The sequence below is a fragment of the Phalaenopsis equestris genome, unplaced genomic scaffold, assembly GCF_001263595.1.
Source record: "Phalaenopsis equestris unplaced genomic scaffold, ASM126359v1 Scaffold000378, whole genome shotgun sequence".
NCBI lineage: Eukaryota > Viridiplantae > Streptophyta > Magnoliopsida > Asparagales > Orchidaceae > Phalaenopsis > Phalaenopsis equestris.
The window spans coordinates 651,244-666,771 of record NW_018164820.1 but is presented as its reverse complement, the minus strand read 5'-3'; the positions used below and the strand labels follow the sequence as shown (position 1 = coordinate 666,771).

At 36.1% G+C, this 15,528-nt stretch overlaps 2 protein-coding genes across 3 annotated transcripts in view; one reads left to right on the top strand and one right to left on the bottom strand.

The window, feature by feature from the left end:
* LOC110026546 (UTP--glucose-1-phosphate uridylyltransferase 3, chloroplastic) overlaps positions 1-9,513 on the bottom strand; it is an 85,220-nt gene extending 75,707 nt beyond the window's left edge. Inside the window, exons 1-2 of one of the 2 annotated variants that reach the window (XM_020727520.1) lie at positions 8,637-9,513; positions 5,115-5,292 (exon numbers count right to left, since the gene is read on the bottom strand). In XM_020727520.1, coding sequence (XP_020583179.1) covers positions 5,115-5,292; positions 8,637-9,301 — 843 coding nt within the window. In that variant the 5' untranslated portion in view covers positions 9,302-9,513. The remainder of the gene's footprint in view (positions 1-5,114; positions 5,293-8,636) is intronic. The other variant, XM_020727519.1, reaches the window with a different exon arrangement.
* A 2,535-nt stretch (positions 9,514-12,048) lies between these two features.
* Positions 12,049-15,235, top strand: LOC110026558. The gene is made up of 2 exons (XM_020727537.1): positions 12,049-12,481; positions 14,439-15,235. Exons 1-2 carry the CDS (start codon positions 12,049-12,051, stop codon positions 15,089-15,091), a joined length of 1,086 nt encoding a protein of 361 aa, XP_020583196.1. The 3' UTR covers positions 15,092-15,235.
* The last annotated feature ends 293 nt before the right edge of the window (positions 15,236-15,528 follow it).

Below are 15,528 nucleotides of genomic sequence, written 5' to 3'. Positions count from 1 at the left end.
ATAGGAAAAACAATCCCTCCTATTTTACAAACTTATTAAATATACCTAACATAAGTTAAGGAAATAATTCTGAAATAAAAAGTAGAATAACATAGAATAAAAAGGGAATAAACTAATCAAAAGTTTCTCAAATAGTCCCAATCAAATCTTACAGGATCTTCTCAAATTTCCTACAAATGCTTCTCGGATTTTTACACTCCCCCTCAAGCTAGGCCTTAGATGTTGTAGAGACCAAACTTGGTATTAAACTCTGAGAATGTGCTTAAAAGAAGAGCTTTGGTGAAGACAACAACAACTTGTTGGTGTGTTTGGATGTAGCTTTAGCTGTATAATTCCCTCGTTAACCTTTCCAAAGATGAAGTGTCTATCAACTTCAATATGATTGGTCATATCATGATGCACAAGATTCTTGGCAATATTGATAGTTGATTGACTGTCACAAAACATTTATATAAGCCTACTGGAGGTACAACCTGATTCCCTTAACATTTTTTTGAATCTAGATCTATTCATAGATTCTCAAGGCGAGTGCCATATATTTTGATTCTGCACTGCTTTTAGAAACAACCGATGGAGCCTTACTTTTTCATGTCAACAAAATTCTCCATACATAGGTGCAGTAACATTTGATGAACATTCTGTCAGTGAGTTCCCTAGCCCAACTAGCATCAATGTAAACTTCCACATCTATTTTCCTAGTTTGCTCAAAAAATAATCTATAATCATGAGTCTTCTTGAGAAACTTCAAAATTCTATACACCATCTCCAAGTGCTCTTTATTGGAATCATTCATGTGTTGACTAATAATACCACAGAGTATGCAATATATGGCCTCATATGTGACAGGTAGATGAATTTTCCTACTAAAATTTCATATATTCCCTTATCCACAGAGATACTTTCTTCTCTCCTCTTTGGCTCTAGTTGGGATACATTAAAGTATCCACAGGCTAACAGCAAATCATCCCTATCTCCTTTATATATCTAAGATGCATTTTCTATATGATATAATGATGTCTTTCTTGGACCTTGCTACCTCCATACCTAGAAAATATCTCATTGTTCATAGATCCTCGATTTCAAACTCCATGGCAAGTACTTCTTTGACCTTGAGAATATCCCTTTCATGATCACCAGTAAGAATCCTATCATCCACATATATCATCAGTGAAGCAATCTTACCTCTTTGAGTGTATTTTACAAACATAGTTTGATCAACTTGACTTTGAGAATACACATTAGATCCCAAAATTTTAGAAAACATCTCAAATCACGCTCTTAGTGATTACTTAAGCTCATGGAGAGACTTTCTGAGTTTGCATACTAGTGGTTGTTGGATTAATTCGTAAATTCTGGTGTTATCTCTATATACACTTCTTCTTCTAGATCTCATTCAACAGAGCATTTTTATGTCAAGTTGATGTAGTCTACATTCCTTGTTAACTAATACTAAAATGAGAATTCTGGTAGTGTTAAGTTTGGCAAGTGGTCTGAAGGTCACTTGATAGTCGATCTCATGGGCTTGAGTGAAACATTTTATAAGTTTGGCTTTGAATCTATCAATACTCTCATCAGTTTTGTATTTGATATTGAACACCCATTTGCACTCAACCGACTTTTTATCCTGAGGAAGTTTAGTAAAAATCTATGTATCATTATGCATTACTGCGCGAATCTCTTATTCAAATCCTTTCCTCCATTTTGAATTTCCAAGATGTTCATAAATGGATTCAGGAATCTGCATACTATCAAGTTTATAAGCAAAAGCTTTGTAGGATTAGAATAGCTTCCCATAAGCTACATAGTCCTGAATTGGATAAATAATGCAACTTTCCTAATTACCAGCATCATAAAAGAAAGAGGATAACTCATAAGTACTAGACTCCTTACTCAAAATTTCAGATGAATGCAGACTTGGGTTTTGGTTTGAGTTGTTTTATTCTTGCAAATTGTCTTCCACCTACTCAAAATTTTTTTGCCTCCTTATGTACACGAAGTTCTTTGTTCTGAACTTCAGGTAAGGTTGGTTGGGCATCCTCAACTAGGTATCATCAAGTGCATCCCAAATTTGATGTTCAGGGGGAGCAAATTGATGTTCATTTGCACTCCCCCTGAACATCAAATTTGGGATAGTATGGTTGATTTTAAAAAAAAGTGACATTCATGGAATTATAATATTTTCTAGTAACATGAGAATAGCACTTATACCAATTTTTGTTGATAGCATGCCCAAGAAAAATACAATTGATAGACTTAGGATCAAGTTTTGTGTAATCGTGAGAATGGTCATGAATAAAGGAACGAACCCAAAGATTTGAAGTGGGATAGTAGAATAGAAAGCTCTAATGTGGAAATAAGTAACAATCAAAACATGAAATGTGTTTTGAAATTAAGTACCCGACTAGGCATTCGATTAATAAGGTACGTTGCAGTAAGAGAAATGTTTTCCACAAAAAATATTTAGGAACTTGATGGGACATCGTAATTGAGTAGGATACCTTAAGGAGATGTATGTTTTGTATCTCAGTTATCTCATTTTGTTGTGAGGTATTAACACATGAAATCATGGATGATTCCTTCTTTTTTTTTTTTGAAGATAAGACATAAGTATAGAGTTGAAATATTCATTTGTATTATATGTTTTGAGGATGTGAATTTTGCATTGGAATTGAGTTTGAATCATGTCATAGAAGATTAGGGATGTTTCAGATTTCTCCTTCATTAGGAATACAGAAGTGGTTCTAGTATGATATTTAATAAATAAGATAAACCATCAAGCCCCATTTAGAGTTTTCACCTTTAAAGATCCCCAAATATCATTATGGATAATGGTAAAAGAGTGTGAGGGTTTGTACTAGGTCAGAGAAAAGCTATTTCTAGTGTGTTTTATAAATTGATAAGTCCCATCTTGATAGAAACTAGATTTTTTTATTGATAAATAAATAAAGATACATCTTAACAACATAAATGAAATTGAGATGACCCATACGACAATGTCATCACGATAAGACATGATTTTTGATAGGCATGGACTCAACAAAAAATGGAGATGGCATTATTTGCGTGTTTAGAGAGACTTTCCTTTAGTAGGTATAAGCCTTAATGCATTTCAACATTGTCAATCACTTATCCAAAATCTATCACCTGAAATTCACAAAAGTTAAAATAGAATTTAGTAACACAATTCAGGTCATGAGTGAACTTGTTAATTGAAAGTAAGTTGTAATCTATTTGAGGAACATATAGCACTGAAGAAAATTGAATATCTTTGGAGACTGCAACATTTCCTTTCCCAAAAATCCTGGAGTGAGATCCATCGACAATTCTAGCAAATTTGGGGATGATGATCTCTTGATAATTGATGCGAGCACAAATGCCCCAATTCATGTGATCAAATCATCTGAATATATTATCGAAGATTGAAATCTTCCATTGTTAACAAAATAGGAGGATATGATATCTTGGTATATCATCAAGCTAGTAGGCTCTGGGGTAGAATTAGATGTCTTCATTATGTACTTGGTATAAACCCTATGCATATTTAGGGTCGGAAGAATCCTGACAACTATAAGTTGCAGGATTCCTAGCTGCTTCTTGTCATAGGAGTAGAGGAACTCCTAGAAAGTCGGAGAGGTCTGCTTGCACGAAAAAAGCTATCTACGATTGTCGATTGACTGCTACCACCAGCTACTCTACTTGCTCTGGAAGGAGTTGATGGGTTGTCGATAGAAGGCAAGAAGGCACATGGCTATAAGGTGGAATCCACTGTTCCTGCAAATAGGAAATAGCAAGGAAAGAATTTCTTGCGGCAGGCAAGAGAAGAAATAGGAACCGGAAGGGACTGCAAGGAGTTTGCGGCCTACAGAGAGAATTCAAGCAGTGACGGTTGTAGGGAGAAGCTCGAGCAAAGGGCCTGTTTTACATCTAGGCCTATTCTAAGGGCAAGTTCGTCTTTTGTATGCCTAAGGACAAGTTAATTTTTTATTATTATTGTTGTTGAGCATAAATAAGCTTATTATGTTTAGGGTTAGGTTTATGCATGAGATTAAGTGTGAGGCTTAGGTCTAGGGTTTGGGAGAGATTTCCTGCCTCTTGAATTGTAGAAATTGGGAGAGATCGTCTACCTCTCGAATTGTAAGCATTTATATTTGTTCAATTGTTGAGTTATTTGATTTATTGAAGAAATATTGTGTTTGCCCTAATTTTTTTGGAAAAGAGTGCCAATTTTGAAGTTGGGTCGTATCAGTCTGTTGTAGGGAGAAGCTTGAGCGAAAAGCCTACTGAGGGGAGAAGTTCCGGTGCTGGACCTGCAGGAAGATAGGTGGTTGTAGGGAGGAGAATTTGTTATTGCTGCTATAAAAAGAGTAGTTATTGCTGTTGCAGGGAGAGGCGTTGTTGCGGCTACTGCAAGAAGAGACGTTGTTGCTGCAGAAAGAGGCGTTGTTGTTACTGCTGCAAGCAGAGGCATTATTGCTGCTGCTGCAAGAAGAGGCGCAGTTGCAGTTGCTACAGGAAGAGGTGTTACAGCTGCTGCAAAGACATAGGAGGCTTTTAACAAAGAAGCAACAAGCATTCATTGGAGACAAACCTCTTGCAGGGAGAAGTTGGTTGGGGCCGGCAGGGAGGAGCAGCTTGCAAGGATGAACGCTTGGGAGGAAGCCTGCAAGGAATAGTGGCCTGCAGGAAGGAGGAGATTCCGGTGGCTGTCGAAAGTTAGGGTTTGTTCCAGGCACTGATACCATGTAAAAAACAGATTTGGAGATGAATAATTCTCTTAATTCAAATTATTCACATGTATGGTACATCTATATAGGGACAACAACCACTCCTAATTTACAAACTACCCAAATATATCTAACCGAAATTAGGAAAAAAAAAATTCTAAAATAAAAAATAAAATAACATAGAATAGGAAAGGAATAAACCAATTAAGATCTTCCTAAGTTGTCCCGACCAAATATTTGAGGATCTGCTCGGATTTCCTCTAGACTCTTCTTAAGATTTTTACAATAAGAATGTGTGCTATGTATGTTAATGCCCCTAAAAAATGTGTGTACATTTATTTAAAGCAGGTGCCACGCCAAATTTAAGCAAGTGAGATTCTATTGAGTTACCTCTAATCCCCAGAAAACTGCTTGAGATGCATATTCAGCATTCTCCAAGAGATTAACTCCAGAAGGAAAATGAAATTCTTGGAGTTGACATTTGAGAGAAAGATTCAGGCGAGAAAACCAATTAGATTTCTCTTTTGATGTTAGAGGTAAAAGAAGCTCTAATACCAGTACCTGATATCTGACATAATAAATTGCATCAGAAAGTTCACAATGAACACTAAATAATACTATTTTTTCCCTATAAGAAGAAAAATTGTTGCCGAATTTAAATGGAAAATATAAAATTATCAGATATTTGATTGCTTTGTTCTAATAGCATCCATCAAGGGCTAGAGATAAGGAAAGACCCATCTACAAAATAGACAATAAAATATAGATTGGAAAAAATACCATCTATAGCTAGCCAAACGAAGATGAAGTCACAACCTTTCAACAACTTTAGATGCAATAACAGAAAACAACAAGATGTAATACGAAATAAGAATTTGTTAAGTGTCAGTTCTTTTAAAAATATGTCATGCCCATGCAGACACTTTAGAATTCTTCAAAGGTATCCGGCTTGAATTTAGAAAAGATAACTAGATGGATGGATTAGAAAAATGTTACCAAATCAAAAGTTTCAAAACATGACAAAGTTTGCATGTCTATGTTTACTTATAATTGAAAATACTATTAAATTTGCTAGCAGGTGTCGAACCACCGAATGTTTATACCTGTGATCATATAAACATATTAGGTATACATGCCAATAATAAATGTATATTAAAATTCATTGATGTTATCGTTGTTGTTGTGTGTATGTGTGCATGTCTATGGAGGGAGTATATTCATGCCAATATCAGCTTAGGGTGCATTTGGGATAGCAATGCATTGCGCACCGCACTTTATAGTATTTGGCAAAATTACGTTTTGTATGTATTTTCAAAAAATTACGAAGAAAAGTTTCATTTTGCAACCTGAGCGGGCTAAATGTGTTGGTTTCCAAAAAATTATGGTCTAATTTAAAAAAAAAATTTGTTATTACTAAACAACAATTTTTTTACAGCAGCTTCACAGTTACAGCTATCCAAACAAATCCTTAAATGGTCCACCTGATGCTGAAGCTAGTAGTAGGAATGCCAGTTTTGTGATCTGAGTAAAGGGTTGTCCTCTAACATTGTGAATGTTTTATGTAAATGGCCATTTGAGTCAAAAGTTACATATTTAGGCTTCTTTTAAAAATATCTTTAACAGTTAAAATTTTTTTAGCCTTTTTTTTTGCATTTAAATTTAGATGGACAAACTCTCTTCAAAAATACACCAAGTAAATACTACATCTATAGAAGGAGACAGCAATATCACATGCTAAAGAGCAATGAAATGCTTTCTGCAACAATTCTTATGATTCTAAAGGCAAAGCTAGGAAAAAATAAATATATTGAAAACTGATTTCAGCATAAGAAAATTCACAAGCATTGCATTGGCGATTTCAGTAATGAAAACTATAAAAATACATTTATAAATCTTCTGAAAATTAGACTAGCAACAAAACCTGGAAGGTACATTATTTTTTTCCATTCCAATACATAACCAGGCATCCTAAAATGTTTTGTCTACAAAGAGCCCCTGAGACTATATGAGCTTAAATATCCAAACAATCACTTGAATGACAAAGATTAATCATAGAAATTAAGAGGAAAATGGATATTTCCTTTTAATTTCTATAATAAAAGATATTTCAAAGTAATAAAGAAGGGTATGAGGCCTTCTCTATAATAAAAGATATTTCAAAGTAAGATTTCAAAACAGCTTCTACTCTTCAGCTACTTCAATTAAATGGCCCTTTAAAATGGTTGCCTTGTTACTAGAGCAATAACATATGCCTTCCTTGGAAGATTTGGTGATTAGCACTGAGTTACAACAGGGGGTGTACTTACTGGTTCTCAAAAAATATCTTTCTTACTTAATTTCATACAACTTTGATATCAATGAATGTGCCAAACATATAAAGGAAAAGCCTGACCCACTTTTCTCTTAAAAAATGAAGGTATTTCACAGTTTAATTACCGTTTTCCAATCGTTATATACAAAATGAATGGGATAGGAAATTCTGAACTATGAATGATGGTGTCAATTAAACAAGATTTTCATAGAAGGACCAACCAAGATAAGGGCACACTCCCTCCTAAGCCATATCAGGATATGTTATGCCACCATCCTCCTTGTAATAAATAAATAAGATATTTACATGCATACCGCGCAACTCTTATGTATTTACATATCTAACACCTAAAGTTTCATATTTACATGCATAACACTCAAATCATTAACATTGCATCAAAGATACCACAATCACCAACTTTTTAAAGGTGAAATACACCTTTTCATACATATGTTAATGACACCAAAAAGTTAAAAGTGTAAATACCGAACTTTGGGTGTTAGATATATAAATATATAAGAATTGTGTGGTATGTATGTAAATTTCCCTAAATAAATACATGAATAGATATATATATATATTGCAGCTACCAGTTATATTAGTTGATAAAGATCTTAAAGGTTGTTACTAAGGTTTCAAATCCCAGCTCCATCAAACATGTGCTTTGTCACGAAAGTTTCCAATAACATAATAATAGTAATAAGTGCATCATATTTAACATATTTAAGAGAGATCTAGCATTAGCATTTTATATTTTTTTTCAGGTTTTATTTATTGCCATTCTAATCATTTATCGTGGCTATAGTTCTATTTTATTATGTTCACTTATGCATAAAGACGTCACGCCAATCTTTTTAGTTTTTTAACTCTCAAAAACTTCAACCTTCACCTATTTCCATCTCATTTCTAAATCCCAATTTATGTTTATTATGTGGAGCATGATTGAGTTAATTAATTGTTCACTCAGAGCCCTCGATTTCAAAGATCAAGTTTTGATGAGTTTTTTGGGGAGTAGGGGCAATGTTCCCTGTATTGGGTTTTGGGGCTGCGCCCCCAAAAAAAATTTCTGTGCCTAACGCCCCATAGCCCAAAAGAAAGCCCCGCAACACCCAACCTATGTTCAGAACCCGAGAGTGTGCCATCGTAGTGCCTCTAATGAAGCACCTTAGCACTCATTGGAGTGTCGCAACGCCATATCGCGATGCGTGGAACCCGTAACTGACTTCAGGAGTTCTTACATATTGTGTGATCACTGTCGACGAGAGTGTGTTGGATTTCAAGTTTTCTCTAGTGTAAATGAGAGAAGAAATACCCTGAAGTGTTTGAGTGAGGAAATGCTTAAGTGTGGTGTAATTTATATGATTTTTTTCATTTTCTTTAAGGTGGATTTCTTGGTGTGATGTTGATCCATAGTCTTTTTTCATTCTTGGGGTTTTACACGGTAAATCTCATGTTTTCTTTATTTTCTTATTTTATGTACTTCTATTCTAAGTTTTGTTCCAGATCTCTCGAATCAATTTCTGCAACTTATTCACATCTCACCCAACAATGTATAGTATGCAAACAAAGATGTAAAACAATAACGAATCAAGATTAATCACCCGATAATCCCACCAACACAGTCATAAAACTCTTCAACATCATTCAAAGTCTTCAGCAGCTTCTCCAATGGCTTTCTCATTCCACCGCTCCTAATACCATCATCCTCAACCTCAACTCCAACTCCATCCAAATTCCACCTCTCAATCATATCCGCCAGCATAAAAAATGCCTTTCTCAAGCCATGATGCCCTACACCACCGCGACCACGATGCAGCTCCGAGCCAAGAACGTGCTCCTGTCCGGCGGAAACGAGGCATTTGATAAGGAACTCGTCTTTCATATCCAGCGAAGACAAATCCTGTCCCGAACCGAAGAAATCCCTAACCCTATCTTCAGCGTCGAGCACTCGTAGCTTGTCGCGGAGGGTATTGGCCTTGCGGAGATGCAAGCTTAGAGAGTGCAGGCGAGCGATTTCCTCCTCGAAGTCAAAGCCGGGAGCGGAGGCTTGCTCGAGGGGAGCAGTGGAGACGCGGCAGAGCGGCGAAGAAGATGAAGATGCTGATGAGGATAATGATAGCGGCTCAGAGGACAGAGAGGATAAATGGTAGCGGAAATGGAGAGCTTTAGGTGGAAAAGGTAAGAAACAAGAGGGAGTGCGAGGGAGGAGGTAGGAAGAGTGGGGGAGAGAGGAGAATGAGGAGGTTGTTGGCGTTGACACCGCCATGGTGATGAAGAGATCTGAAGAGATGGATAAAGGGCTGAAGTTGAGGGCCGGGGTTTTACATGAGTTGAAAGAGAATTGGAGTCAGCGGACTGCGAAGGTTTGCGAATTGCGATAGATTCGGATATGCCCAGCAGCGCTGTTTTCCGGAGGATATTCGAGTAAGATGTTTCGCGAATTGCGATTGATTCGGATATGCCCAGCCGAGGATGTTGTAGGCGCAGCATTAATGTGTTTGTTGTTTTGGAAACATCCAAGGGGTGGTTATTTCATATAAATGGTCTTTTTATTTGGAATTGTCGTTTCAATTTGTTTATTAAATGCATCCCCTCGATTGATCCCACGGCCCACATACTTAACTTCACTAATTACTCTCGTGCCCTTCTATTGATCTGTCTCCTCGATGACTATTAGCAGTGTCTTTCACCCCTTCCTCCTCCCTCCACCCTCCAATCTCTGGTTATTGTGCTATATAATTAAGTTCGATGGAATGAATTTCCATATGCAATTTGTGGAGACTTTTCGATGGAATGGTCATTTCTATGTTGTTTTTCAATGAAATGGTTTTCATTGCGAGATTTTTTGATTTTTGGATAATTTGGAGAATTGGTGAAAGTAAATTGGGGTAAATGAGGTTGTACCTTGTGGCTTTGTGTTATTCTCCTTTGTGATTGGTTATCTGTGTTATTGGGTTGTTATGGTTTCCCTGGGTGGTGATTGTGTGGGTTTGTGGGCATCTATATGGTGGTTGTATTTGGTTGTGTGTGTGTGGTTGTATTTGACTGCCGGCTTAAAATTTACTTGTCTAGCATACAATTATAATGTATTTGGTTGTGAGGGTGTGTGTGGTTGGGTTTGGGTGCTCTGTGTTGTGTTATGTTGTTTGTGTGAGGCTTGGTTGGGTGGTGGTTGTATTGGGTTTAAGGTGTGTGTGTGGTTGTGTGTTGTGTTAAGATTGTAGTTGTGTGTTATGTGTGTTGTGGCTATGTGTGTGTGTGTGTGGTTTAGTGTTGTGTGGGTCATGTTTAGAAGGTGTTTGTGTTGGGGTTGTGTGTTTGTTATGTGTTGTGTTGGCCTTGAGTTGTGGTTGTGTGTGGTTTGTGGGCATCTATATGGCAGTTGTATTTGGTCGTGGGTGTGTGTGTGGCTATATATAGTAGTTGTATTTTGTTGTAGGCCTAGAATTTACATGTATAAAATATAATTCTGATGTATTTGGCTGAGAGTGTGTGTGTGGATGTGTGTGGTTAGCCTTAGGTGGTTTGTGTTGTGTTAGGTTGTTTGTGTAGGGCATGGTTGGGTGATGGTTGTGTTGGGTTTAGGGTGTGTGTGTGGTTGTGTTATGTTGGGGGTTGTGGGTATGTGCTCTGTGTTATGACTGTGGATATGTGTATGCTTGTGTGTTATGTGGGGTTTGGTTGGGTGGTGGATGTGTTTGGGTTGTGTGTGTGCTATGTGCTATTTTGGCTTTAGGGCATGTGCTATGTGGTTGGGTTTAGGATGTGTGTTGTGTTGTGCTATTTGTGTGGTTCTATGTGAGTGCAGTGGCTGTGTTGGGTTTAGGGTGTGTGTGTGGTTGTTTGTTGTGTTGGGGATTATGGGTGTATGTTAGTAGTAGAATGAAATGTTTAACAAAAGAAACCCCTCATTACACAACATAATTTAAATAACGTTTGGAGTGTGGAAAAAAAATGAGTCATGTTGTGTGATATGCCGACACAACAACTTCTGGATAGTCTGTTAGTCGTTGTTGGTTAGTGTCACATGTGAAATCCTGATAAAGGTAATCAAATTCCTCTTTTCTTTTTAATGGTGTGGTTTTTGAGGTACTTCTGGATGACTTTTTTTGTGATATGCATATGTGACACACATGAGCTTGATATTAAGTGAGCTAAATAAAGCCAAGAACCCCTGTTTTATAAGGTCTGATGGATTGTCTTTTGAATCAGGATTTTAGGGATCTCCCGATGAGTGCTCTGTCACTGCAGACTACAGACTTCCCTACTGACGTCACGCGGAGACAGTTCTACAAGTGCTCGCGGGCATCACGAGGAAGTGTGACTTCTTTTGGTGAGCGGATAGTTCGACAAATTCCACTCCTGATAGTGATCGGGGTTTGATGGTATCCTTAGAGGACGACGTAGACATCGTCTGTATTTTAAAATGAATATTATCATATTTTTAATTGTAATTTTAATAATTTTTTTTAGCAAACTTGATATTCATTGTTATGTGAGATGTCAGGTGTGTATCTTATTTTTTTAATGTATGGTGTCAGGTCATTCTTGGTGGGTTCCACGATGCCGCATTAACTCTTATGTCTGTCGTGAAATATCTTTAATATTCATGCCGACACATTTTTTATGTACATTAAAAATGCATCCAAACATAAGAGTTCCTCATACCTATTATGACTCTGATACCAATATTATCCAAAAATATAAATTGCAACAATAATAAAATTGATTTATTATTATTAATCTTATTTGTAGATATTTTTGTTATTCAATAACTTAGCTCTCCTAACTCAACCCAATGCCCTTTCAGTTCACCTCCACCAAGCGTTTTCAAAACCATCACGAGAATAGTCACATGAATCCACCCACAAAACACTTAAACACCTAAACCCCTTTAAAACACTAACAACCACCATCCTGAACGCCTCAAAACCATTGCTTTTCTGCATTCCATTCAATGCCTTCCCCTCCCTTATCTCTTCCACCCTTCATCTCCCGTCTTCTCCCACCACAATGGCAACAACAAACTCAAAATCTCAACACAGAATTCGCCGCAGCAGCAGCCTCGAACTCATCCACCTCGATGTCCCCCTCATCTCCACCCGCCGCCCTTCCAACCAGACCTACAGCAACTGCTCGCCGGAGCTCTGCTCCGTCGACACGAGCCGGAGGGTGCCGTTCTTGTGGGAGAGAGAGGCCGGCGTGCCGAAGGATGGAAGCGGTCGAAAGAAGGAGGATTTCTTCTTCTTCCCTCCTAAGCCGCCGCCTGGCCGAAGAGCAAACCCAGTGCCGTATGTTTATTACAATGACACTGAAGATGATGGGAATGATGGAGATGTTGATAGCTGCAGCGATGGGGACAGTGAGGAAGAGCGCTGGGTTTGTGATACGGTTGACAAGGTTTCGTTGCCCTGTTCATCCGCGCTGGATTGCAGGGAGTTTAGAGGTATTAATTAAATTGGTCCTAAAACTGATAGGTGTTTATGAGTGGTATTGATGTGTTATTGGAGTAGTCGGTAATATTTGGGTGATATTGGGATGCAATATCATCTCTATATTACCCTAATATCACGGTTCACACGTAATATTTGCTCGATGTCAACAGCTTTAAAATATAAGCTCTTTAAGTGGAATAAAATAAAGGGGGCAGCCCATACATTGCTATTTACAAATTTAGCATCGACTTTAGTTCATTTACAAATTCTCATTTAAATATTAAAATTCATGATAAGTCTCAAACTATATTTTTTTCATTTTTATCAAATTCTCATTGATTTGTTTGTTGCCATGCAAATAGATTGGTTTGATAATTTAGAAATAGCAAGTGGGAGCTAAATTTTGCAAATAGCATTGTTTGGAGTGTCATGTATGTAATTATCCCTAAGGAAATATTAGAGATCATCCTTTTTTAAGAAAAATTCAATGTTATTTATTTATTTTTTTTTTATTTTTGGTGCTATAAACAGAGGGGGCAAAGTATTTGCATCCACACACTTTGTTCCACCTAGGAGTGTAAACGAACCGAACAGAGCTTATATTCATGTTTGATTCGTTTGAAATTTAGTTTATTTGAAATAAGCTCGTGTTCGAAATTGTTCGTGAAGTCACTGTTAGTGTTCGTTTCTTAACGAACGAGCCGGACACGAGCTGTTCACGAACGACTAGCCAATTTGAAATCCCTAATATTAATATATATAAATAATATATTATATTAATTATATAACTTATATTATATAAATATATAATATATATATTAATATAGTATATTAATATATTATTATAATTAATTTATTATATATTATAATTTATAAAATTTAATGTTTTAAAATATCATAATTTTTTTTATATATAATTATTTTAAATTATTTTATATTTCAAACAATAACGATTTGAACACGAACGAACGCATCATTGTTTGTGTTTAGTTCATTTAACTAACTGAACGGAAAAAATTTGTTCGTGTTCGTCTCATTTACTCATTGACGAACCGAACACGAACTGTTCGTGAATAACGAGTTTTTTTTACAGTCCTAGCTCCACCCAAATCTTTCACGTCGCATAAAAAATATCATCATTTTATACTTTTAAGGAGTAAATTCAATTTTTCATATATAGATAAGATGATATTTATGTAAAAATTGAGATTTAGAAGATAGATATGTAAATACTTAAAAATTGAGTTGTATGTATGTAAAAATTCCAAAACAATAACATTACGATATATAATGTAGTTATTTTTTAAGGCACGCTCACTACAAATTAATATAAGAAATAATGCTTAATATACTTGAAATTAGCATGTCATATGATTCATAATAGACACTGAAAAAAAATGTGTTATACAAATAATTTAGTTGTATTCAACTTCTAAATATTTACTAATTAATTATATTGTCTAACATAATAACTATATTAAAAAATATATATGTGAAAAAGTAGCCTCAACTAATATAAAACTAAATCAAGATATAAAAAATTGATACTTTGACTTTTTATTTTTAGTATTAGCTTTAATTTTTAAATTTACAAATGGATCAAATATAAAATTAAATATATTAATTTTTTTAAATATTAAATGATTAAATCCACCAATTATAAATAAACGAATGACAAAAAAAAAAATCAATATGAATAATATTGATTTTGCATACCAAAATTATAAATTAAATTTAATAAAGATTATTTAATATTTTTCCTAAAACATTTAATTTAACTTCAATATAATTAATTTCATGGTTAAAATTATTTATATTTGGATTCATCCCAACTCAAAACAAATTAATCTTTTAATGAGAAAATTTATTTTCTAAATTTTAAAAATCAAATTAATTAATATACCAACTTTTTAAATTTAATTATTCAAATTATATATATATATATATAATTGACATCCCAAAGTACAGGAGTTCACGGGTCACCCAGCTTCATCATGAACCGGTTCCTCCCAGCCGCCAACGCCATCGCCACTCATTCAACTCCAACAATCCCAAAACACCCAACCCGCAGATCGTCTCCTTCCACTCTCTCTCACCGCTTACAGCGCGAGCTCATCAAATCACAGCAACAAAAACAAGCCGCCGCCGCCGCCACCGCCGCCACCGCCACGAAATCATCATCTTCAAACGCCATAACAGCCCAACAATCCCACCACCCTCATCTCCCTTCCAAATCCTGCGGCCTCCACTCCTTCTTCCCATGGACATTAAAGCAAACACCTTGCGGGCACAAAAACCCTGTCCTTTGCCAGACTCACAGACCTGCTAATGAGATATCGGGTAAGAGAAACAAGAGATTCTCTCTTGATGCGTTGAGGATGAACGAGAGGGTTGAAGATAATTTGAGTAGCAAGGCGTTTAAATCTCCAGGGTGGGGGTTGCCATTCCTGGATACGAGCAGGCTGAGACTGAGAAGAAGGGATGATGAGAGGGAGAGAGGAAGAGAGTTTACGGAAGGAATGAGAGGTGGTGGGAAGCCTTCTTGGAGTCTTCCTAGGCTGCAGAAGCCATCAGAGCCATGGCTTTCTCATGCTTTGAATCATTTTAATGGCAGATACTGAAAACTGCTTCGAAGATGATGGGCTATATGTATGGTTGGTGAATATCATTTCTGATATAAAAATGTGTTGATTTGAACTCTTTTAAAAACATTTGTTGTATGTTGATGTTTAGAAGGTTGTATGAATTGTGATACATTTGTTGAAGATTGTAGTCCGTAAGATGGTATTGATTCAGACTGTAATGTTGTCATGGAAGGCAAACAATTTTTTTTTGTTTTTTAACGGCATAGATACCACCTATGGGCCAAGATATTTCAACAGATTAAAAATGTTATTAGTGATCTTGTATTTTCGTATTTGCAAGATTTTAAGCATGCGTCATTCAAGTCAAATATTGGAGCGCTATTTACGAATGGAGTACCCATGCAGTTCTGCGTGCGTACTCCCCCAAATAACCTTTGAATAACTAAGTTATTGAGAGATTATCCAAATAGCCT

What these genes read in the sequence shown, in the direction of transcription:
- LOC110026558 (XM_020727537.1), top strand. Translation starts at nt 12,049, where the DNA reads ATGGCAACAACAAACTCAAAATCTCAACACAGAATTCGCCGCAGCAGC. An exon ending in GGATTGCAGGGAGTTTAGAG is followed by an intron (nt 12,482 to 14,438) that starts GTATTAATTAAA and finishes CCCAAAGTACAG; the next exon opens with GAGTTCACGGGTCACCCAGC.